This window comes from Pisolithus orientalis (genome assembly GCF_024613125.1).
Source record: "Pisolithus orientalis strain OTSU chromosome Unknown F5J12scaffold_9, whole genome shotgun sequence".
Classification (NCBI taxonomy): Eukaryota; Fungi; Basidiomycota; class Agaricomycetes; order Boletales; family Pisolithaceae; genus Pisolithus; species Pisolithus orientalis.
The window spans coordinates 454,473-477,566 of record NW_026260790.1 but is presented as its reverse complement, the minus strand read 5'-3'; the positions used below and the strand labels follow the sequence as shown (position 1 = coordinate 477,566).

General features: G+C 50.9%; 7 protein-coding genes across 7 annotated transcripts; 4 read left to right on the top strand and 3 right to left on the bottom strand.

The window, feature by feature from the left end:
• Window positions 1-547: 547 nt before the first annotated feature.
• On the top strand, window positions 548-958 carry F5J12DRAFT_718557 (uncharacterized protein; the record flags this gene model as incomplete). The annotated part of the gene is made up of 1 exon (XM_051741117.1): window positions 548-958. A coding segment is annotated over one exon (411 nt), but the record flags the coding sequence as incomplete, so codon positions are not given.
• A 1,819-nt stretch (window positions 959-2,777) lies between these two features.
• F5J12DRAFT_904911 (major facilitator superfamily domain-containing protein) lies at window positions 2,778-4,595 on the top strand (the record flags this gene model as incomplete). The annotated part of the gene is made up of 7 exons (XM_051748593.1): window positions 2,778-2,954; window positions 3,016-3,081; window positions 3,141-3,301; window positions 3,365-3,499; window positions 3,558-3,871; window positions 3,894-4,295; window positions 4,348-4,595. 7 exons carry the CDS (start codon window positions 2,778-2,780, stop codon window positions 4,593-4,595), a joined length of 1,503 nt encoding a protein of 500 aa, XP_051601367.1.
• Window positions 4,596-4,816: 221 nt separating this feature from the next.
• On the top strand, window positions 4,817-7,170 carry F5J12DRAFT_821601 (uncharacterized protein). Its single transcript, XM_051745316.1, has 7 exons — window positions 4,817-5,046; window positions 5,097-5,372; window positions 5,423-5,611; window positions 5,663-6,087; window positions 6,141-6,208; window positions 6,260-6,444; window positions 6,507-7,170. Exons 1-7 carry the CDS (start codon window positions 4,894-4,896, stop codon window positions 7,083-7,085), a joined length of 1,875 nt encoding a protein of 624 aa, XP_051601366.1. The 5' UTR covers window positions 4,817-4,893; the 3' UTR covers window positions 7,086-7,170.
• A 41-nt stretch (window positions 7,171-7,211) lies between these two features.
• Window positions 7,212-10,855, top strand: F5J12DRAFT_904910 (small nuclear ribonucleoprotein; the record flags this gene model as incomplete). The annotated part of the gene is made up of 6 exons (XM_051748592.1): window positions 7,212-8,156; window positions 8,194-8,505; window positions 8,528-9,827; window positions 9,876-10,199; window positions 10,252-10,667; window positions 10,724-10,855. The coding sequence occupies 6 exons, from the start codon at window positions 7,212-7,214 to the stop codon at window positions 10,853-10,855; spliced, it is 3,429 nt and encodes a 1,142-aa protein (XP_051601365.1).
• A 107-nt stretch (window positions 10,856-10,962) lies between these two features.
• Window positions 10,963-12,157, bottom strand: F5J12DRAFT_565331 (carbonic anhydrase). The gene is made up of 5 exons (XM_051740077.1): window positions 12,105-12,157; window positions 11,863-12,054; window positions 11,716-11,810; window positions 11,586-11,659; window positions 10,963-11,530 (listed from the first exon to the last, which is right to left on the bottom strand). Exons 2-5 carry the CDS (start codon window positions 11,965-11,967, stop codon window positions 11,130-11,132), a joined length of 675 nt encoding a protein of 224 aa, XP_051601364.1. The 5' UTR covers window positions 11,968-12,054; window positions 12,105-12,157; the 3' UTR covers window positions 10,963-11,129.
• A 576-nt stretch (window positions 12,158-12,733) lies between these two features.
• F5J12DRAFT_718740 (RNase P subunit p30-domain-containing protein) lies at window positions 12,734-14,102 on the bottom strand (the record flags this gene model as incomplete). Its single annotated transcript, XM_051741123.1, has 5 exons — window positions 12,734-13,053; window positions 13,128-13,207; window positions 13,260-13,672; window positions 13,724-13,896; window positions 13,946-14,102. The coding sequence occupies 5 exons, from the start codon at window positions 14,100-14,102 to the stop codon at window positions 12,734-12,736; spliced, it is 1,143 nt and encodes a 380-aa protein (XP_051601363.1).
• Window positions 14,103-14,168: 66 nt separating this feature from the next.
• F5J12DRAFT_821585 (acetyl-CoA carboxylase) lies at window positions 14,169-21,778 on the bottom strand. Its single transcript, XM_051745315.1, has 15 exons — window positions 21,664-21,778; window positions 21,530-21,612; window positions 21,404-21,422; window positions 20,711-21,355; window positions 20,417-20,662; window positions 19,265-20,364; window positions 18,505-19,212; window positions 18,361-18,482; window positions 18,159-18,305; window positions 18,006-18,109; window positions 17,787-17,955; window positions 16,466-17,729; window positions 14,875-16,421; window positions 14,417-14,826; window positions 14,169-14,364 (listed from the first exon to the last, which is right to left on the bottom strand). The coding sequence occupies exons 1-15, from the start codon at window positions 21,701-21,703 to the stop codon at window positions 14,336-14,338; spliced, it is 6,633 nt and encodes a 2,210-aa protein (XP_051601362.1). The 5' UTR covers window positions 21,704-21,778; the 3' UTR covers window positions 14,169-14,335.
• Window positions 21,779-23,094: the final 1,316 nt, after the last annotated feature.

Below are 23,094 nucleotides of genomic sequence, written 5' to 3'. Positions count from 1 at the left end.
TTATCTGCTTCGCCAGCCGCACGATGTCAATAAATGGCATATTATATTTCCATCGACATAATTGAATACTATAGGAGATGGACAGGCCGTGTGATGCCTGCTGTTCCTTCTTCATTTCTCCCTTGAAATTATGAAGCAATAGTTACAGGTACCCGACCTTACAACCCTAGCAGCTGCCTTATGTATGAGCACCACCATGCGCAGGACTTCACGGTTCAAGCTTTACCTTTGGGTGAAGCAGTTGGATGGCTGTGAATTCAGTATCCGATGTTTATCTCGCTGTTGCGTGGTCACGGTGCGTGTCCTCTGCTGTTGACTCTGGCAGGGTCGTAGCGCGGCTGCCTTGCTCCACCTTCACTTTCCACACGATGCCCGTGTATGTATTGGGCCTCTGTCAGTTACCCCCCCCTGCGTGGTTTCCAGTCCTTAAATTGAATAACCTTGGCTCGCACGCCTCCAAGGATCGTGTCATCGTATCCTCTCTTTTGGTGTATGGTTGCTTCGGTGTTGCACAATCTCGTCGGGTGTCTTCCATCAAGCCGTCATTTCCAAGACTTTTCACTGCATGTACAAAACTGCTGTTCACTGTTCTGGCTGCACCTCCCTGCCTGGTGAATTCAGAATCTATACTCCGTTCAATGATAGTATCCTGCCTGACGATACTGTAGGTTTCGTCGTCGCAAAGGCGCATCTGGCGTCTGCCGTGTCTCAGGAGATGATCTTGCTGGAGGTCTCACAGTTTCTTGTCTTTCCCGGAGAGCCCTCTTCTGATCTCTACGAGCATTCTCTTCCCGACTACCCTGTTTCATTTGTGGTTGGTCTAGGGCTCAAAGTTTCGCCTTGCTATCGGGCGATGTTTCCAAGGATTATGTTAGAGACAGCCGCAAGACCTCTGTCGTTCAGTAAGTGCGGTCGTCTTTACTCGCGTGGGTGCTGTGTTCCTGCTTCTCGGGCGTAGGTGCATATTCGGTGGCAACGAGGCGCGTTGGAAGCGAACACCCTCTCCAGCCGCCGATACTACCGTTCAGTACGTTGGCATCTTCTCTGGGATCACTGGTGTGGGGCGCTTCCCGTGCCTTTTGAGAGTATTGTTCTTATTATTGGAGTTCAGGAGTGACTTATGGATGCAGTGCCGTAGCCTGCAGTGGGGGAACGAACTTTCAGTTCATTTACTGTGGAGTGCGGCGGGTCTAGTGGAAGCATGTCTGCTCTGATTGAATGCACCGTAGGAATTCATCTTCTGAATCAGCTGCTTCCTCTGTCGCCGTCCCATGGGCACCATTTTTCTCCTCTGGATCTTCTACTGGTGAGAGTAGTGGGCGGGGTTTCCCCCCTTCATCTGTCACATGCAACAGTGGTAGTGTTGAATGTGCAGACGTCAGGGAGTCTTCGTGATCATGGAGTTGCTCCGTCCATGGTCACGTCTTCCGCCGCCGCCGCCGAGGACTCAACGATACGTCCCGCCCTGCGAACACGATCCCTTCCGTCGACGAGGTTGGTGACGCTGTGGGAGGGAAGGCGAAGGGCAAGGGAAACACCAACTGCGTTTAGATAAGTTGCATCTCATCTGCTGTATTCTGTGGACTTCACCCTTTTTACCGAAGATATAGGTAATGAGGAAATTGGCGTGTTCTTACATCGCGTGCCCAGTACTGTACGGTACCTTCTGACCCGCTCCAATATCGTGTAGTTTTTTCTGTTGCACACATTGAACAGAAAGTGTATTGTCTCCGCACTGTATGCTTTTCTGATTGCACCCGTCGTCGCTCCGCTTATGCTCTCCCGGGTTCCGCAGGTGTATCTGGTGTCCATTATGGGCTTCTTCCTATCATGATTCATGAGTGTCACTCTGGATAGGTATGTCTGACAACAGATGATTGATTAACAGGGCTCATTTCCACACCCCGGTTGATGTGGGGGGGAACAAAGAGCTGGCCGAGATGGGATTCTCCTGCTCACTAAGGAAGTACCGGGTTTGTGCTGTGGTTCGTACGGCCGCCGCATCTGCATGATGTCCCCCCCCTCCTTTGCCGTCCCAGGTTGAGGCTCCCACCCACCATCCGGAGATCTCTGGCCATTCAGGGACAAATGTATAAATACTCTCATAAAAATTCTACCGCCCGCTGGCTGTTGCACCATAGCTATATGCAAAACATTCCTAACACAGATTGGGCTGTCCAGCTCCCAGAAGGTTGGATAGCTGATGTAAGCAGGGCCTTTTCTGTGGTCGATCTCTTTGCGGTTGGCCGTCAACATTTTCGCGAGGTATTTGCTAATGTGCCAACTGATTCATTCGTTCTTCGGGATGCGGCAGCTGCCAAGGTGGTGACAATTACTATGTCTTTCGGCAACGCGTTGTCCGTTCAGGTTGGTGGGAGACAATTACAGCATATCTCTCGTCGTGCTGGGATGAACCAGACGTGTCAGCCAAATTTGGGAGTGTCAAACATTCCGGCCCAGAAGCCGGTGGCAACTACTCCCAGTCTCCCACCCACCCTTGCTCCTTCCACCGCTTCTGCGTTGCTATGACGTAGTGGGTTACGGCTTACAAAGTACAGCATCGGCGGGGGTTGCTGGCACTTGGCGTAGACCGTTCTGCATGGCAAGTGTGTGCTGTGTGTCTGCGCGTTCGGAACGCGAATAGACAACTCACCAGAGCGGTGCAGGTTTTCATTTAGTATTGGCAGCCGATGAAGGTCCGGGGAACTTTGCGGAGGCGAATTTGCTTGTTATCAACAGCAATCGCGAACTCCCTCCCCACGATACGACTGTGAACAATGCATCCGCAAGAAGTGGATGAGGAGACTCCCCTGATACCAACACCTAATGGTGTTCAGGATGGGAGCCCGAAAGCGGCAAGAACTCCTCTACCGTGGAGGCAATTTTCCATCCTTTTATTACTGCAATTGTCAGAGCCTCTGACATCGCAAGTGATTGCACCATTCTTGCCCCAGGTGAGTGAGCTACGCGCAACACCATTTCGCACCAATTCGACATCTCAGGTTCCACCTTAAGCTCATCAGGGACATCGGTATCACACATGGCGATGATTCTAGCTTAGGATACTACGTTGGCTTGGTGGTCAGTCTTATGTTTTAGAAGCGACAAACAATGACTCCGAGCGTCTGATCTTCTTACAGCATTCTCTATTCTTTATGACCGAGGCGTGCACGATATTCCATTGGAGTCGTGCGTCGGACATGATCGGGCGCAAACCAGTGCTCATGACCGGGCTTCTTGGTCTTGCGGTGTCGATGTATTGCTTCGGACTATCTAAAACGTTTTTGGGCCTCCTTTTTAGGTACGTTGTGCGATTATGTTCTCTCCAGAGACCAGGATGCTGATTAAACTACTCTTGATGAAGCCGTTGTCTGAGTGGTGCCCTGAACGGGAACATTGGGGTCATGAAGAGCATGATAGTAGAAATCACCGATTCAACGAATTTAGCTCTGGCATGCGGTTTCACGCCTCTTGCGTGGTTTGTTGGAACCACAATTGGGTTCGTTCCATAGCAGTATACTGTGCACAGTTATCCAGTTCGTTCTGATCCTATCCAGGCCACTTATCGGTGGATTACTAGAACATCCAGCGGAGAAATACCCCACAGTTTTTGGAGGCGCCACATTCTTCAAGACATACCCATATTTCCTTCCGTGCTTAATGTCCGCAGCTTTTGCTGTGCTATGCTGGTTTATCGCTTATTTCTTGCTGGAGGAGGTTAGTTCGCCTATCGTTTTTCTCATTGGAGTTGGGCCGATTATCACACCTATAGACTACCACACCGCAAATGTCTGCAAAAGATTACATCCTTGGTCGCAAGCCCAAGCCTCAGGGACCGAACGGGGAATTACCAACAGCAACGGCGAACGGCGTTCATTGCGATAAAAACGAAGGTCAACTGCCTCTTCGGAAACTCTTGGTTCCCAACGTGTTGGTTGCCGCAGGCTGTTATGCCTGCCTTGCCTTCTCTGACATCGCTTCCCGAACTGTGTTACCCGTGTACTTCACAGTTCCTATAGAAATGGGTGGACTGGGACTTGGCCCTTCGGCCATCGGTACCATTCTTTCACTACAAGGACTTACCAGTGGCGTCTGCCAAACGCTCTTCTTTGCGTGCTTACATGATCGATTGGGCCCTAAAAACTTATACTTCTTGGGATCATCCTTGTATTTCCCTGCGATCATTCTCTTCCCTTTGACGGCTTGGGCAGCGCGCATGAGAGGACTAGACTACATTGTCTGGGCCCTTGTTGGGTCTCAGATGATATTATTCGTGATTGCAGGTTTCGCGTTCAGTGAGGGTCGATTCTTTTGTACCGTTTCTAGTGACTCACGAATGGCGATTAGGTGTCACTTTCGTATATATCAGCGCGGCAGCCCCGAACCGCGCTTCTATTGGTGCAACTAATGGTCTCGCACAGATGATGGCGTCTGTGATGCGTGCGTTAGGCCCTGCAAGCGCCAACTCGGCGTTTTCGTTGAGTATCCAAAGACATGTGATGGGTGGTTACTTCGTGTACTGGATGATGATGGTGATGGCGAGCGTTTCGGTCGGAATGGGGTTCCTCTTACCGAAAAAACCGTGGAGGGTTTGAGGGCCGTTTGCACGGTCGCTAACTCTCACTTGTACTAATATAAATGTTCGTAGGTAGCGTATGCATACCGTAGAATTCTTTCAAACATATTCAGAGCAGACAAGTTTGCCGCAGAAGTACCTGTCGCCGATTCATGAGACCGTAACGTGTACAGCATTGCTGCAACTTTAGGTTGGGTACTGAGTTCACTACTGTCCCTACCAGCTTTCGATCATGCTTGCCACTTCCCATTTATGTCAAGTCACAGTCAAGTGTAGCTGCTAGTAATAAGTTCAAGAACTCAGCGTCTACCCGCACGATGCCAATACAAGGCTCGATCAGTGTCACTGCAGACAATGTCGAGGAAGTTCTGAATCTTCCTGCACCCGAGCGGTTAACCCAGGGGTTGAAAAAGGTCTTTTCCAAACTCTTAGAACCCAACCAGAGTATCAGGTTCCTGCGAGAGTACACGGTAACCCTTCTCCGCTGTTTGATAGTTTGCATATTTTTAACGGCTGTTAGACTGCGATCGAGCGCAGATTAAAGCGCGATCCCTCCTTCGCGGGCACGGGTTTGGATGCTTTCGGGAAGGCATGTGTTTCTGCAGGACTGGTCATGACGGTGTCGGCCTTCGTGTCGCGACCGCCGCCTTCGGCTGCGCAGTTTAGGGAATTCCAGCTCGCGCAGCAAAATGCCCTGGCATCTTTGTATCATATTTGTGTAGGTGTTGATTCGGCAGAACGAATTGATGTAGAAGACCAGATTTTGACTCTCGGTGTGACAGCCCGCCTGATGCCTGTGAGTACTTCCATATTTTTCCCCTTGAAATTATGAAGCAATGGTTATAGATACTTGACCACGACAATTGGGACTTGCGGTCCCTGTCAGCCTGTATTCTCATCACACTCGCCGCTGATACTGCGTACGTGGGGTGCTTAACTACTTCTACACGAGGGGAGATCGCGGTCTGCTTGTGTTTGGTAGTTTTGCGAGACTTGGAGAGAATAGCTGACCGCATTGAGAACCATCCCACTAAAGTACGTTCTGTTTTCTCAAGTGCCTTGGCTTGGTAGTGAAGCATAAAGTAGATGCTCGGTGCCGTGGATATCAACGAATTCCATTCCCCGCTTGCACACCAGCAACACGTTTTGCGTGGTATTGGTGACTTTTTGAAGCCACATCCACCTCACACTTCCAAGCTCCGCCTCGACTTATTGAAAGAAAGGCCCGAGATACTCGATTACTTGTTCGATTGTGCTACCATGCCAGGTCTGCCCGGCTACCCCCTGAGCGCTGCTAATGCTACCGCTTGCGAAGTACTGGCGAGGCTAATTGAATGGCCTCCGCATCTTGTTCCGGGTGTATCGACACAGGTGGACTCCGCCATCAAGGCACGAGAGTGGAAAATCCTGTCACAGTGTCTCACTATCGTCACTTCACGGGAAGATTGGATGGAGAAGATAGTCGAAGTCTGGATGAATGTGGTGGAAACTACCCACCAAGATATTAAAGCGTATGGTTCTCGTATATGCGTTTTTTCCTGCTCCTCTGAGACTTTCCCTTCAGGATGTTTGAAGAACACTTGGAGGGGCCGCCGTTGGATGAAGCCGTCGAATCCGTTTGTCAACATCGAGGTGAGTTTGGAGGGAGTTGTTAAGGTGGGATGATGAGCTTACGCTCCGTAGGGACGGTACGCGTGAACTTACTACGAATCATTATCAATTTAACCCATGCGGCCGAATCCTGCGGTATCTCCAATGCTGACATAGAGTCTTTTCTGCACATTGCATACACAGCGTCTAGTAAGGTCCTTCCGCGAGAGGAGTCTTACCGTCGACACGATTACCTGATGTATATGGAGCGCGGCGCGGTGAGTTTCAAGCTCTCGATTCACTCCAGTATCTTCACGAGAACATTTATTCACTATTAAAGGATCACGGCGAGTGCATATTGGGACCAACAGCCCTTGCACGACTGCTCGTCCTGCTTGCTCAGCGCAAAACCCTTAACAGTATCCAGGGATTGAAGAAACCACCCAATGGGCTATCTTCGTCCACATGTCTCAATCACGTACAACACATCACAAATCCTGATGTCATACGGCGGTTCCTGACTATTGCATTGGAACGCGTGAAGGCCAATACTTCTGTGGGACGCGAACGCGCGAGCAAGACACAATACGAATTGGCGCGGCACGCATTCGCAACCTCGGCAGAGCTAGCCGCGGCTTTGGTAGCATTGGACATTCACACTCAGGGTCAGTACAGTAAAGAAGTCGTCGGCGCTCGAAGGGAATTGGTTATCGCTTTGGGGAATGCGTCTGAGATGGCGTTGAGACAGAACGTGTATTTGATGGGGCTGAGCTTTGCATTTGGTGCCCTTAGCGCTGCTGAAAACATTCCTGATAGCGAAGGCTTGGACCCGGCGATAGTAGAGAAGAATAGGCGACGTGTTATCTTAGCTGAGGAAGGGAGGCATAGTTTCTTTGCCAGCCTATCAGCGCCTACTTAGGACATTTAGGGGTTATAGATTACTAAGATTTGTTTGTATGTGTTTGGTGTATTGTTATTCAGACTCAGCTGCTGCTGGGCTCGGCATTGAGTCGAGTCGGTGACTGTCCTTTGAAGCATAGCTGCCATGTCGCCAACGAACTCACCGAGGCTAGTGGACTCTTTCACAGCACCAAAAGAGGTCTTGCAAGAGTTTGCAGAACTTGCAGAGGAGGACAATGTTGACCCATTTGCTGAAACAGCCTCCAAACGTCAAATTGCAGCTAGGCAGTCTGACTACCACAACCGTCGTTTCAACCGGGTCGCACAAGACGGTGTCGACGTCTTCAAGCAGGTGGATGAGGGTGCAGAGGTAGAGGGCGGCTACAAGGATGCGATGAGGTTGGCTAGACTGGAGCAAGAGGAGGCCCGGGTGCGGAGGGCAATCGAAGAAAAAGAGAGGAAGGAGAGAGAAGAGGGGAAGACGAAAATGGATTTGGACAAGACTCCTCCCGCTGCAGAGCTTCAGGACGTCGCAATGGAACTCGCTGCTGCTAAGGAGTTGGCTGAGGCCCGGGAGCGGGAGGCAGCGTCGGGTGTAAAGCGAAAACGCAGGTGGGATGTCACTGAGCCTACCGACGAAAACGTAGACCCAAATAAGCCTGACCAGGGCGAGTGGTCGAAGGACGCACTTGAGGCTTCTGCACCGAAAAAGAGGCGCTCTCGTTGGGACGCGACGCCGGCGGAAAATATAGCTGCTGTGGGCGAAACCCCCAAGCGTTCTCGCTGGGACCAAGTTGCCCCCGTACATGAAGCCCCTATGACCCAAATTATCATGAATGCCCCCGGCATTATGCACGACGACAAGCACAACCGCTACCTTACGGACGAAGAACTGGACGCCATTCTTCCGTCTTCAGGGTACGTCATTGTCACTCCTCCGCCAGGCTATGCGCCGATGGTTGCACCTCGGAAGTTGATGCCCCCATCTGTAACCGAAGTTGGGGGCTTCCATATCCAAGAATCTTCTGACGCTGCAGCAATAGCTGCGGCAGCAGGTCTGGCGCCAGAACTTCCCACCGAGATACCTGGCGTGGGTAATCTTGCATTTTTCAAGCCCGAGGATGCAGCAGTACTTTGCCAAGATCCTCAAAGAGGAGGATGAGACACAGCTTTCGGTCGACGAAATGAAGGAACGCAAAATCATGCGACTGCTGTTGAAAATTAAGAACGGCACCCCTCCCGTCCGTAAGACAGCACTTCGCCAGATTACGGACAAAGCTCGCGAGTTCGGTGCCGGTCCACTTTTCGACAAGATCCTTCCACTTCTGATGGAGCGTACGTTGGAGGATCAGGAACGGCATCTCCTCGTCAAAGTCATCGACCGCGTCCTGTACAAACTTGACGACCTTGTACGGCCCTACGTTCATAAAATTCTAGTCGTTATCGAGCCGCTCCTTATAGACGAAGGACTACTATGCTCGCGTTGAAGGCCGCGAGATCATTTCCAACCTCGCGAAAGCGGCTGGCCTTGCACACATGATTTCCACCATGCGCCCAGACATTGACCATGCCGATGAATATGTGCGCAATACCACCGCCCGTGCCTTTTCCGTTGTCGCGTCTGCACTAGGTATCCCGGCGTTGCTTCCCTTCCTCAAGGCCGTTTGTCGTAGTAAGAAGTCGTGGCAGGCTCGTCACACAGGTGTCCGTATCGTTCAGCAGATTGCCATCATGATGGGCTGCGCCGTCCTTCCTCACTTGCGCAGCCTCGTCGGCTGTATCGCTCACGGACTCACGGACGAACAGCAAAAAGTAAGGACAATGACTGCCCTTGCTATCGCTGCCCTAGCCGAAGCGGCTGCACCCTATGGAATCGAGTCTTTCGATGAAGTTCTACGGCCGCTGTGGCTTGGTATTCGCCAGCATCGCGGAAAGGGTCTTGCCGCCTTCTTGAAGGCGATTGGTTTCATCATTCCTCTCATGGACCCAGAATATGCTTCGTATTACACGAAGGAGGTCACGGTCATCCTGATCCGTGAATTCCAGACGTCGGATGAAGAGATGAAGAAGATCGTCTTGAAGGTCGTTAAGCAATGCGCCGCCACGGAAGGTGTAACTGCCCAATACATTAAGCAAGACATTCTTCCGGACTTCTTCAAGTCGTTCTGGGTTCGTCGCATGGCGCTGGACAGGCGAAACTATCGTCAAGTGGTTGAAACGACTGTTGAACTCGCGCAAAAAGCCGGAGTTGCTGAGATTGTAGGGAAGATTGTGAACGAGTTGAAAGACGAAGCAGAACCCTACCGTAAAATGGTCATGGAAACTATCACGAAAGTCGTCGCCACTCTCGGTGCCTCCGATATCGACGAACGTTTGGAAGTCCGTCTAGTCGATGGTATCATATACTCTTTCCAGGAGCAGACTACGGAAGATCAAGTCATGCTGGACGGGTTCGGTACTGTCGTCAACGCTCTAGGTATCCGTGTCAAGCCGTACCTTACGCAGATCGTCTCTACTATCCTCTGGCGGTTGAACAACAAAAGCGCCAAAGTTCGTCAACAGGCCGCTGATCTCACCACGCGACTCGCTATCGTCATCAAGCAATGTGGCGAGGATCAGCTTTTGAGCAAGCTTGGACTTGTATTGTTTGAACAACTTGGAGAGGAGTATCCTGACACGCTCGGTAGTATCATTGCAGCCGAGGGCGCTATCGCTAATGTGGTCGGTATGACACAAATGAACCCCCCGGTAAAAGATCTTCGTGAGTATTCATTACCTTTTGATTACTCAATGTCTGACCCATATATAGTTCCTCGAATGACCCCCATTCTTCGTAACCGTCACGAGAAGGTTCAAGAGGCGTCTATTAACTTGATCGGTCGTATCGCGGATCGTGGGGCCGAGTTTGTTCCAGCCCGAGAATGGATGCGTATCTGCTTCGAGTTGTTGGATCTCTTGAAAGCCCACAAGAAAGCCATCCGTCGCGCTGCTGTCAACTCGTTCGGATACATCGCAAAGAGTTTGGGTCCTCAAGACGTGCTTTCAGTTCTCCTTACCAATTTACGTGTGCAAGAGCGTCAGAGCCGTGTGTGCAGTACGGTTGCAATCGCTATCGTAGCTGAAACTTGCGGACGTGAGTTTTCTTTCTTGTCATCACACTCCAACTTGCTTACGTTCTCTTCCAGCATTCACGTGTATACCTGCCATTCTGAATGAATACAGGACGGCCGAGTTGAATGTCCGTACTGGATGTCTCAAGGCACTTACCTTCGTGTTCGAATACGTCGGCCCCCAATCTGCCTACTACGTAGATTCCGTTGTCACCATGTTGGAGGATGCATTAACAGATAGGGACCTCGTTCATCGTCAAACAGCGAGCGTTATCGTGAAGCACTTGGCGCTTGGCTGCGCTGGTCTCGGCTGCGAGGACACGATGCTTCACTTGATGAACCTTGTGTGGCCGAACTGTTTTGAGACGTCACCTCACGTTATTGGCGCGGTTATGGACGCTGTTGAAGCGATGCGACTAGCATTGGGTCCCGGTGTACTCCTTAGTTACACGCTGCAAGGTTTATTCCACCCGGCTCGTAAAGTCCGAGAGGTACGTGTCCCTAAATGTTCCTGCTGCCTTACCAAGAGTACTCATCCATTCATTAGGTGTATTGGCGAATCTACAATTCCCTGTATCTCGGCGCGGCGGACTCTTTGGTGCCATTCTACCCTGACTTGAGTGAACTGAGTGAGGGTCAAAATGTATATGATCGGCACCCACTGCAGATGTTCGTATGATTGTATTGTAGAACCAAGGCTATGGCCCATGTAATTCTGCTGCTTTCCTATTATCGCGACACCTTACAGATTCCTCGGTTTGAATAAATTAGTTGACAGGTTTCGTGGTTATGTAACAGTTCGAAGCCCCTTCAGAATACTCTGGCAATTTCCACATCCAATCAAAATTCTGTAGTATGGTTTAAGACATTTGACTCTTGTTAGCAAAAGGCAGGGGACAGCGTAATAGTACATTGAAGTATGAATCCAATTTCTTTTTTCTCAGAGATATCGCTCAAGGTTTGATCTCTGAAGTTGGTACTAAATTCTCAAGAATTCCAGTTGTGAAGTCGTACAGCAGTCCGTGCACCAAGACGGGCTGGTTCCCGGACAATTTTAGGATGGTCTGCCTCAGGCTGAGCAGATTCTCCACCTGAAGTTGCACATTCTCCATCGTAGCCCATTCGACTGATCCGGGCGATCCGGGCCAGAGCTGTTTGAGACGTTGTATTAGAGGCTCAAGCCACGAGTAGATGGGGTTGTCGGAAGAGACATCTCCACAACCTCCTGGTGCGCCGGAAAAAAGCTCCGCCCCTTCTTTCTCGGTGAGGCAGATGCGCTCAGGGAGAGGACAGGGTTGCGCTTGCTCATGTGCGTATATCACACCACCACACTTTTTATGGCCGACGACTGCCACTAGACGAGAAAATATATTAGGGGAATTTATCACGATAGCGATGGAAGGACAGACCATTTCGGACCCCCAAAGCTCCAATGGCATATGCCAGGACTGCCAGTGCATTGGTGTCCTGTGTTGGAAACTGGCTAAGAAACCGACGTCAATGCCATGCACATGTGTGAGGTCAGTGTAATCAATTTACTTGGCGATATTCCTATGGACGAAGATTTCGCCGGGCCTGGCAACTGTAATGTCCCCCTCCAAAATTCTAGAGTCTGAACACCCGATCCAAAGCAGCTGCCACAGGAAATGAATAAGGTAATCCGAGAGAACCCGCAACCGGCTTTACCTTCGGTCTCTGGGGAACATTGGGGTCCGGAAAATAGCAAGGAGTTTTAAGTTTTCGTGACGGTCGCCCACTGTGGGTTGACTCGAAGAATAGATGGAACAACATCTCGTACGTCGCGGGAGGAGCATTCCGAGTCTGTGTGACACTCAGACATAGTAGGCGGATCGTGTTTTCTGTGAAGTGAGAAAGGTCCTGAGGTCTGTTTCGAATTTTCACGCTGCACGACTCTTTTTAAAACATACCAGGGAAGCGGTCACGAGTATTGTGATCGTTATCAAAGTTCATCAAGCTGCCAGCATCGCCCACCGGAATCAAGGGGCGGAGATGGGCGTAACCGCTCTATTCGGCATGAGTGACTCAAAGACAGATGCGAATTTCAAGCTTGGGACTTCAACTTGGTCACTACCGACCTCCATTCCATGACCACGAGGCAACATGTGCAGTTCTGCATCAATATGGAACGCGCCGAATTTGTTATGTTTCTCAAACGCTTGGGCACAGGGAACACAGTATTTCACACTGCGCGCTTTTCCCCGTTGGTTGTTTCGAGGTACCATACCGTTACGAGCGCTTAGTATATTTTTGGTGCGGAACAGGGAACACCTGGGGGCATGCGATCACGTCGGCACTCACCTTCCATCACAGAATCGCTTGCCATGAGATTCGTGGAAACCGATTGCGATAATGCAATTGAAGATGTGAGGTACCATACCGTTTCGAGCGCTTAGTATATTTTTGGTGCGGAACAGGGAACACCTGGGGGCATGCGATCACGTCGGCACTCACCTTCCATCACAGAATCGCTTGCCATGAGATTCGTGGAAACCGATTGCGATAATGCAATTGAAGATGTGATGTCAAATGAGTAAGTTTATGTTACATGTTTACCTTTCTTTTTAGGTGGCCGACTAGAACCACTGATACCAAGATTAGGCGGTCCGTTAGCTGGACCACCAGGGCTGGATGTGGCACCACCAGAAATGCTTTGTTCGCGAGCACGCTTTTTAGACCCACAAGTGTCCACTTCGACGTCTCTTGGAATATCCGTGGTTACAGTACGATTATTAGACGGAGGTTGAGGCGTTTGGCTTAGGCAGATGTCAGAATCTTGGGTGGCAGGACCGGAAGTTTGCGGGGGGGGAAAGACTAATTTCGGTTCAGATAAGACAGCACGATATGTTCTACGTGTTTCTTGAAGAAGGGATGTGACGTGGCCATTATTAGCTTGCTATATCACGAAGGAATGACCAAGGAGGAAAACTCACGAGCCCGTATGAGAAGGGACTTTGGCGTGACGGCAGAAGCGTCGTGAGCCATGTTCTGCGCCAAACCAAGAAGGCATATGCTGCATAAGGTCCCTCAGCGACGTGTACAATGTAGCCGGACAAGACACTCACAGATTTTGCACGTCCCTTGGTCCACGATAATCCGCTTCTGCAAGCGCGCCGCTGCTGACAATTATCCCCTTTCCCTTGGTGACACGGACTACTTCTCGTGCAGCGGCCCACCAATTCCGTTTAGCACTCGATCCCGTGTCGCTTACCCCCAAAGCCGATGAATTTGCTCCACTCTCACCAAGAGCTCCAGCATAATTGATTTCGAAGACTGCACCGTTCTTGATTGCGGTGCGCACGAGGGTGTGTTTAAGATGAAATGGAAGTCGCGGCAATGTCAGCTGGAGAGTAATGATGTGGGCCGTCAGAGGTGAAGGGAGACTGTGTGTCAGACACGCCGAGGAAAACGTTGCTGCAGTCGTCGGCGCGAGAGCAACGATGTCATATGGTTCGATGACTGAGGCATTCGCACTAGCCTGAGGGTACGGTGAGAACCCAGGTCGGGAGATAAGAGAGAAAGTGGTTACCAGACCAAAACCTTTTTCACTTTCTTCGTCGAGAACTATGGTCAACCTTTTCAAGAACAACACGCGCGGCCGGGTTTTTAGCTGCAACAACAGCGTGTCGAGGACGTTGACGTGCGTCTTGGGGTCGATCTTCTTGTTGACGGTCTGGTTAAACGCGATTACATTGTATCCCACTACACTCGCAGTCAGTCCTGGGGAATTGAGGTCGCAGAATTCACTCACGATGAATGAGAAGATCAACTCGGGCCTCGATAGTGGCTAACTGAGCAGGAGTAAACAGGGAAACGGTCTGCTGTGGTTGTTTTCCTTTATTCTTTTTCGACTGGGATGCGCCTGTGACTTCATGTGCGACGACTGGGACGTTCAAGTCGTAATACATTTTCTGACGCGGTGACCGACCGATAACCACAAGTCAGCGGGACCCCGGTTGAAGTCAATTTGCCGAGTCGTAAGAGTCATATCCATAGCTATGATAAAATGGTATTACAACAGATCTAATATGTTGTGTCTCTACTCTGTGTAGTAGCCTTATGTAAATCGTGTGCATGAGTACGTGGAAAGAGAGGTTCGAGACGATAGTCATCAATTAATATCCTGCATTCATTCCAAAGGTTAGTTCGCGTATGTATACGATGGGGGCCCTGTATGTCAGTGATCAGGTGATACAGTTGTAGGAGCAAAAGGATACCCTACCAGGTGAGCGAGTGTTTTGAAGAGTGGATTGCACAAGTTGGCGTTCATCGTCAGACAAGGAGTCCATGAGTCGCACGAGGCCATCAATCGATGCTTTGCGGTCCTGCTGAGCGGCGTCAAGGAAACGTTGCAACAGGTACTCTGTCCTGAGCTGGGTCACGGCTGGCGCAAGGTCGAGTTCCTCCAAAGCTGTCGCAAGGGCACGGTTGTCTGCGGGATCAGAAGCACACACGAAGGAGTCCAAAACCTTGGTGAGGAGCTCTGGACTAGCCTCTGGGTTGGCCTCAGCGAGTGTGTCCAATGCCACAGAACGTGCAAGTCGTGCCCGAAGAGCCCAGTAGAAGAACCGACGCGCTTGCTTCCACACGGCAGGTTTAGCGCACCCTTTGGCTTCCATGCGGCCGGTCCGACTGTGAGGAGTAAACACACAGCTTCAACTAGAGTAACGAATCACTTACTCGTGCAGGTCAGCATATAACAACGCAATTTGCTTGTAGATTGGTTGAAGAAGAGTCTCTCTTTCCGCCAATGCCTGCGACGCGTTAGCTCTCTCTTCTGCAGTTTTACTGGAATCCTTGCTGTCTGCCTTGAGCGACGCATAGGTCGAGTCAAGACGCTCCATCAGAGACAAAATCTTATCGCGGCGCATCTTGATTTCGATGATGCCTTCGGGCTCGAGCACACCGGCACGGGCTTCGACATCTGCGTACATCTCCATCATTTGCGAATTGATAGAGGGATCGAGGACGACCCATGCTCCACCGCGTAATTCGCCATTCGGGACGATGTAGACGAAAACGGGTTGCTTGTAGCTCGATAGACCATCAACAATCTTGGAACCCTGCTTCAGGACTTCGTCGTACATATCCTGCTGACCGCCAGAGAAACCACGCCAGTTGGCAAAGATGATGAGAGGGAGCCCTTCCCGATTGAAGTCGAATATAGCCTGTGCTGTCTTGTAAGCTGAATTGGGATACCAGACTTGTCCCGCCTCCATCACACGCTGTTCGAAGGATGCAGGGTTGGCGGGATCTGCAGGGACAATTCGCTCGATCGTCCGAGTCTCGACAGCAATTACCCCCATGGGTATACCCCCCAATCTTGCACGACCAACGACAACGGTTTGCGCCCAACCACCAAGCGTTTCCTGGAAAGAGCCTTTGTCGAAGAAGCCAGGCAAATACTGCGATGTCTGTTCATCTTCTTTACCCTCGAGCATCCAACGAGGATCATAAGGACCTTTCGGTGGTACATAACCAATCTCCCGATCCCACGTGTCCGGGGTTTCACGAACAGGAAGAGAGTCACCCTTCGCCCGTGGGACATATGACAACCACTGGAGTATATGTGTTACACCTTCTAGGTCGCTGCTAGCGGTCAAGTGGGAAACTCCGTTCTTGTACATGATTTGAGTGCCACCGAGCTGCAAGTTCGACGCATAGACTTCCCGGCCCAGGACTTTGTTTAGTGCAGGGGCACCAGTCAGAATGATTGGTTGACCCTCGACTTGGACCGCACGTTCACCGAGGCGAACCAAGTAAGCACCGATACCGACAGAACGTGCAGTTACCAGCGTGATAGTGAAAATATCGTCATATGCGCGCGACGTCTCCCCAGCAATAAGACCAGATCCCTTCAAGGACTCCACACCGAGGCCGTCCTGGAGACCGATAATATCCGTGATCTTGTAGCGGAGCTCTCCATTAACCTCTACCTCTTCTGTGCGGATGGCAGAGGCAGCCTTCTCCTGCACTTTGAGGAAGTTTTCGCGAGTCAGGTAGAGATATTCGAACCCTTTCTCTGGCTGGTCTTCTTCATACCAGGCGCAAGAGAAGAGGTTCATAACTTCTTCGGCCAACCCTATGCGCGCACCGGAGTTGGCAGAGAGGTAAATTCGAGGGAGACCATGAGCCCTTGCATATTTCGTTGCGAGGTAGAAGAATTGATCTTCTACTGGACCAAACGAGCCAATCTTGTATGTAATGTCATTTGCGATGACGACAGGCTTGGCGACCCTTCTGGGAATTCGGGTGTCCTCAGGGTGAACACCCACGCGATCATACCGAATGTATTGTTTCCAGGAGCACGATCAACTTCTGTGAGCTCGTCGTGTTCGTCCAAGACAAGCTCCTTCGCCTCTAGGAATTTCTTGGGGAGGTTAAGAGACGAATCCTGGCTGCGCGCCTTGATCCAGATGTTTTGAAGCGCTTTAGAGAATAATTCAGGGAAATCGTAGACGTATGTGGTGCCCACAAGGTGTGCCTGGTAGCGCTTGGGCTGCAACGACTCCTTTGTCGGGTACGCATGGCTGACAGGCTGAAGGTGAAGAGGACCCTTCTCCCCAATTGATTTGAGAATTGTGGTGCCCTTATCAGTAGTAATTTCCTGGTACGCATTGAAGTTGACCACGAAGCCGGAGACGTTCTCGATAATACACCGGATGGGAGTGACGTTGCCCTCGCTATCCTCAAGCGCAATGCGAATTTCTGATCCAGTGACATGGAGACGCCAGAGTCGCTTACCGTGACGCTCGATGAAGCCCGAGATAGCCGCCAAAACGTCCTCATAGGAGACTGCCAGGTTGTATACAAAGTTCATGAAAATGTGGTTGCAATCCGCGTTCCGGTATTGGGCGTTAACAACCTCGAGTGCATCCAGGATACTGGTTACAAGGCGGTCAGTCTCTGAGATGAGGTACTCCGCCATGCTCATCGATCCACGGAGACGGCCAGGACGAACAAGAGCACGGATAAAGAACCGGCTGTCTAACTGGTTTTCGCGAGCCACGGCATGGTAAATATGAATCTGCTTTGTTTCGACAAAGACGGGGGTGAGCTTGTAGTTGGAAAGGCGACTGAGTTCAAGCTGGAACGCCAGGGCAGGCTCTATGTTACGGATAGCTTGCTCTTCCAACCAGATGTGGTTGGAGCTCCGGAACGTGAAGTACATGGGGTACTGGCCGCGTCGGCAGATGAGAATGCTGATACGACGAACACCTCGTTTGACCAGAGTGGGGTTGCGCTCGTTGACGAATTCGGTTAACTTCTCGGCCCATGCTTCCTCTGGCATGTCATCCGCCTTCTCGAAGATGCGCAGGGCAAGGTTCACGACGTTCGGGGGCTCCACGCTACCATAACGACTTTGGAACTCGCCGACGTCGAAAATGGGAAGAAGAGCTGCCACTTTCTCAAAACCACGTGAAAGCGCCGCTGAATTTGAGAATGAAGCGATGACACCCATACGGACGGGTTGTGAGTGGTTGCGACTGATCAGGTAAGTCAAATCGCTAACTGATCCTTGGCGCCTCGGGTCACTGTTCGTGCGAGTCAGTGGCTGAACATTGCTGAAGATCAGCGACTTGGACACTTACGGTGCATTCACTCGGGGCGTCGCCGGAGGGGAGTGAGAACGACCTAAATTGAATTGCCAAGTCACCGCCGTAGGAACATCTCCGTCATCTTCGCCATCACCCTCTTCATAGTCTATGGACAGCAGTGAGTATGCTCGGTAGGCACGGCGGACGTAAACTTCGAGGGCGGCTGTTCAGGGTGTCAGTAAAGCTTCCTTCTTAACGATCCCAACAACTTACCCATGGTGACATGGGGATCTGGGTGCGCGAAGAACGAAGGAAGCACATCATAGACTGTGTAACGAGAATCGCTAAGCTCGCGTAATACCTCGGCGGAAGGAGCTCTGCAACGCGTTAAAACATATCATGTTTCGTAGGATTCGGTTTCCTTACCCGCTTGCGGCCCCCTGTTCACCGTAAACGCTGGAAGTCACAGAGGCTTTCAAGATGGCCTCCATCTGCACGAGACGCTCCTCATACGATGGCATTTGCCCGAGGATCAATACCTCACGAGCCTTCAACGAAACACTCGTCGACGATCTATTACCTTTTAATCAGCATAGTCAACTGGGGGGAAAAATACGTAAGGACTGACTTAGACTCGAGCGCAGCGAGACTGCTCAGAACTTGGTAGAGCCGACTTTCGGGATTCGACACGGGCAGACCGCTTGACTTCACGTAATCCAGGATGGAGAGAACAAGCTTGGATTTACTCTGCTGCCTTGGTGTGACTCAGGACGAGCGCGACAACTTTATCAAGATCGTCCTTGTACTGTTCCCGAAGATTCAAAACACGAGCCTCTATACTTCCGCCAAAGAGCTTTTCCGTGGATTCATAGGCGGAGAGTAGATTAGCAAGAGTGTACACCTCATGGCCCTTGAGTCCACCCATGAAACGCTCGAGAACGTCGTATAGTGCACTCAGCTGCGTGCGGAACATGGCTCGGTCCTGAGGGAGGATCGAGTCTTGAATGTAGTGCTCCAGAACTTTCTTGATGCGAACGGCTGGGAACTCTTGCGCATCACTCTTGGACTTGGCAGTATCAATGGCTGCGCGAATGCCATCTTCAAGTCTCGAGGGCATACGACCAGCAAGCGCAGATAGGATGGCAGTAACCTCGGAGTAGGGCAATTCGGGGTCATGGAGCACTTCGATCAGTTCCTTGAATGTCGACGCCATGATGGCCTGATTATCGTAACCTTCAAGGATATCGTTGAGGGTACCCATGCAGCGCAAATACCGTTGATGGGGTTTGTTGCCTACGATACCAGGGTAACCCATCGGCGGGAGGAGGCCATCGAATGGCTTGGCATGTTTAACGCGAGCAGGATCATCGAGCGTCAAGATACCAAGAATGTCACCAGGCTCGAGACTGACGCCAGGCTGCTTGACAAACTGCACGACACCATCCTCGGCGGCGACGAGGGGCATGTACATTTTCATGACCTGCCAGATATCATCAGAACGGAATTTAAAGTACCGTATTGGGCAAGCAAACCTCAATTTCAGCATATTGTTCCCCGGCTTTGATGTGGTCGCCACTGTCAACCAAGAAGCGGATCAACTTTCCAGGGCTGGGACTCCGGAGTTGGGTAGGATCGTTCTCCTGCTCGATGAGACACGTTTTAGAGTCGACCATCAGACGCAGTGCGCCGACTTCCTCTCTCCAATATACGGAATGGCTACGACCGTCGAGAACGACAAGCAAACCGCCATCCGCGAGAGGGCGCCCGCCCACCATCGTTCGGCCACCATTTAAGAAAAGCGTCCACATATTCCTCGATGACCGTGCACATGTAAAGGTATAGCGGGTGTTCTCGTAGATGAAGTCCACGCTAAAAACAGTCTTTAGCAAGTCGCGCACGGGAACTTGACCCTTGTCCAGGATCCGTTTATACTCGCTGAGGCATGCTTCAGCAGCGAGATGAGCCTTAGTGACGGCACCACAAACAACGGCGAGAATTGCGTCAGGGCGCTCGGCAGTCAGCTTGCTGCTGATGAGCGAGTCGAGCCAACCCGTGGTGAAGGTGTTCTCTTTAAATGCCTCCAACTCAAGAAGCTTGATGAGGTACTCAACAGTCGTCCTAAAGTCACCGCGAATACTGAGTTCCTTGAGTGCAACAATCATGTTCTTGCGACTTTCACTGCGATCTTCACCATACGCGAAGATATGACCGAATTGTGAATCAGCGAATTCGTGAAGTCCACCAGCGGAAGCGACGGAGAAGTAACCCCAAACATTTTTACTCGAGCGGAAATTAAGCTCTTGCAACGATCCTGATGAGGGCTTAAATCCGGCATCTGGGTTTTCGGCAGTGATACGGACGGCGACGACATGGCCTTTTGGCTGCGGTTTACGCTGCAGCTGATTCGATTCCGGCTTTATCATGTCAAAGTCAATCTCGGATGAAGCATTCGGACCAACGCCGAACAACTGCCTGATATCCCGAATGCGGTGCAGAGGGAGACCCATGGCAATCTGGAGCTGCGCAGCTGGGAGGTTGACGCCAGTGACCATCTCGGTTGTAGGGTGCTCGACTTGCAAACGAGGGTTAAGCTCCAGGAAATAGAACAAGTCCTCCGAGGGACTGTACAAGTCTGGAACGGTTCATGAATAAGAACCCGAGATTGAAAAAATTGAGCTGCATACATTCAACAGTACCGGCACTGACATAGCCAACCAACTTGGAAAGCCGAACTGCTGCACGTTCCATTTGCTCAAAAGTGTCTTCCTTGGCGATAGTGACGGGGGCCTCCTCAATGATCTTCTGATGACGACGCTGGACGGAACAGTCGCGTCCAAACAAGGAGATGGCATTTCCATATTGATCAGCTAAAATCTGAACTTCCAAGTGACGAGCTTGTCCGGCGAGCTTCATAATGAAAATTGGCGAACCTATATTGTGTTAGAATGTTTTTTAGGATACAAGAATAGTATATTTACCGGGGATTTCTCCAGCGACTGCATGGAACGCGTTTTTGAAAGTGTCAGGATGTTCGACCTTTCGGATACCCTTCCCTCCACCTCCTTCACTGGCTTTTATCATAACAGGCCACCCGATTTGTTCAGCCCGGATCAAACCCTCTTCCACCGTTGTCACACATGCTGACTTGTAGACATCGTCGGGCACAGTGACAAAGCCTTGCTCTGAGAGTGCCGTTTGAGTTATGCCCGTGCCAGACCAGGCCATCGTCGGGACATCAGCACTCTGTGCGACGATCGTACTCGAGATCTTGTCTCCCAGGCTTCGCATGGCACTACCAGGTGGACCGATGAAGACAATCCGATTCTTAGACGCAGCAAGACTCTCTGGCAGTCTTGGGTTCTCGGACGCATGGCCCCATCCAGCCCAGACAGCATGCACGCCTGCACGCTCGGCGACATCGACGATAAGGTCCACGTTGGCATAGTTATTGTTGTTCGTGCCACCGGGTACCTCAATGTACTGGTCTGCCATTCGAATGTACTCTGCATTGACCTTCAGATCTTCAGGAGTGGCCATGACGGTGAATTCAACGGCTCTCTCAGTGCCGAAGGTTTCGTAACTCCATTGGCGGATAGAGCGGATCTCCTTAACTGCAGCGATACCTTTGTGATGGTGAGCAACACCTCTTGATAGAAGAGGTATCTAATCACCATTGTTCGCAATGAGAACCTATGAAACAAAAGAAGTCAGCACTCTCGTTTCCAACTCAGTCAGAGCAAGTGGATCCGGGCCACTGTGCCCTAGCCCACTCCATTGGGTCAATGATAATAACTCACCTTTGTGATAACAGTATGGCCGCCGTGGGCTTGGACAAAGTCTTTAATACGACCAGCTGGAGCCTTGTCCAGCGAATTTCCTCCTGCCAGGTCAATTATGCAACACGTTTCTTTCCACAAAACATCGCACATACCAATGAAATGCGCTATCTTCGAGGAGTCGTAAGGTGGCATCTGGAATGAAATCAGAAAAGATGAGCGGGAAGGAAGAGGGAGTGGACAACTGAGCGGGACTTATATGATGGAGCCTTGATGCTGTTTTACCTCTTTACACACTGCCCCAAAAAGTAACACACATCTGGGGTTACGTAACCATTTATGTCTTTCCAACAGGATGGACCTGAAACCCAGTGCACTTATGTCGCGGAAGGGCGTGACCAGACTACTATGAGATTGGATTTGGCAGGACGCGTTGCAATTCATATCATGAAGGTGAACATTATTCTTTCGGGCCTGAAACCTCTGCAGTGAAGCGGAAAGCGCAAGTACTTCGACGCGTCACGGTTTATGTAAATCCTCCCCAAGGAATTAAATGGTCCTCGATTCATCGCCGGTCCGAGGCTAATTCGAGCCAAGCTTCACGCCTTCAGGTCTCGATGCTGATAATCGTAAATACACGGGAGCATGATGCAGAAATATTATGTCGTTGACATGTATATAATCCCAGATTCCCTGCCGAAGCGCTGAGCGTAGGACGTCCAATTATCACTACTGGCCTCATACCTCGATATTCCTTGATTTTCCATTGGCCTCGCTTGGGTTCACCTTTGTAATATTGGCTTCGTTTAAACGGTGTAAACTATGTAAAGCTATATCCATGTATAGCTGCTCGACTTGATCCACCAGTCGATGCCAGCCCAATGCTGCTGTTGCAAGCCTATGCAGTTACAGTGTGTTGTTTCGTGGGATCTGCCAACAGTGCTGTCCAAAACCTTGACATAAGACCACAACGATGACCATAGGACAAGGCAGGCCGGAGAGCCATTGTCGCACGCTCCAGTGATGGCAACACCCAAGTGCGCAACCGTGATGATCTCTTGATGAGGGGGGGGCAGATTATCTGATTAATGGTTATCGATTCGGCCAACGCCCAGCTTAGTTGTCTTGAGATCATCGACGATGAGCAAGCGTGTGGTTGTGAAATGGAAAACCCATAATGAGAGCGGAGAACGGGGCCTACGTACAGAAGTTGCCGCTAATCGATCAATGCGTTGACCACAACCCATGCGGTCACTGATCCATCACACGAGGCAGTTGCCGGCTGTGAATGTCATTCACCGGCAGTTCCACATTCATGTGCTAAGGTTGAGAGCGTAGGGAGTATGTATCGTCCCAGTACACAAGTACGCACAGGACAGTGTGTGATCGTTGCTCGATCCGGCCAAGGATGACGGTGACCTTTGATATACTCAGTTATGCCGGTCAAAACGAGGAGCAAAATGAACTGACACGAGGATGACCATGTGGAAGCCGAGTGCAAGAAGAAGCCCCGCACCACGTGTTACCCATACCACTACGTAGTGCGCACAGGGTTGGCACAACCCTTCCCGCAACCCACCACCAAC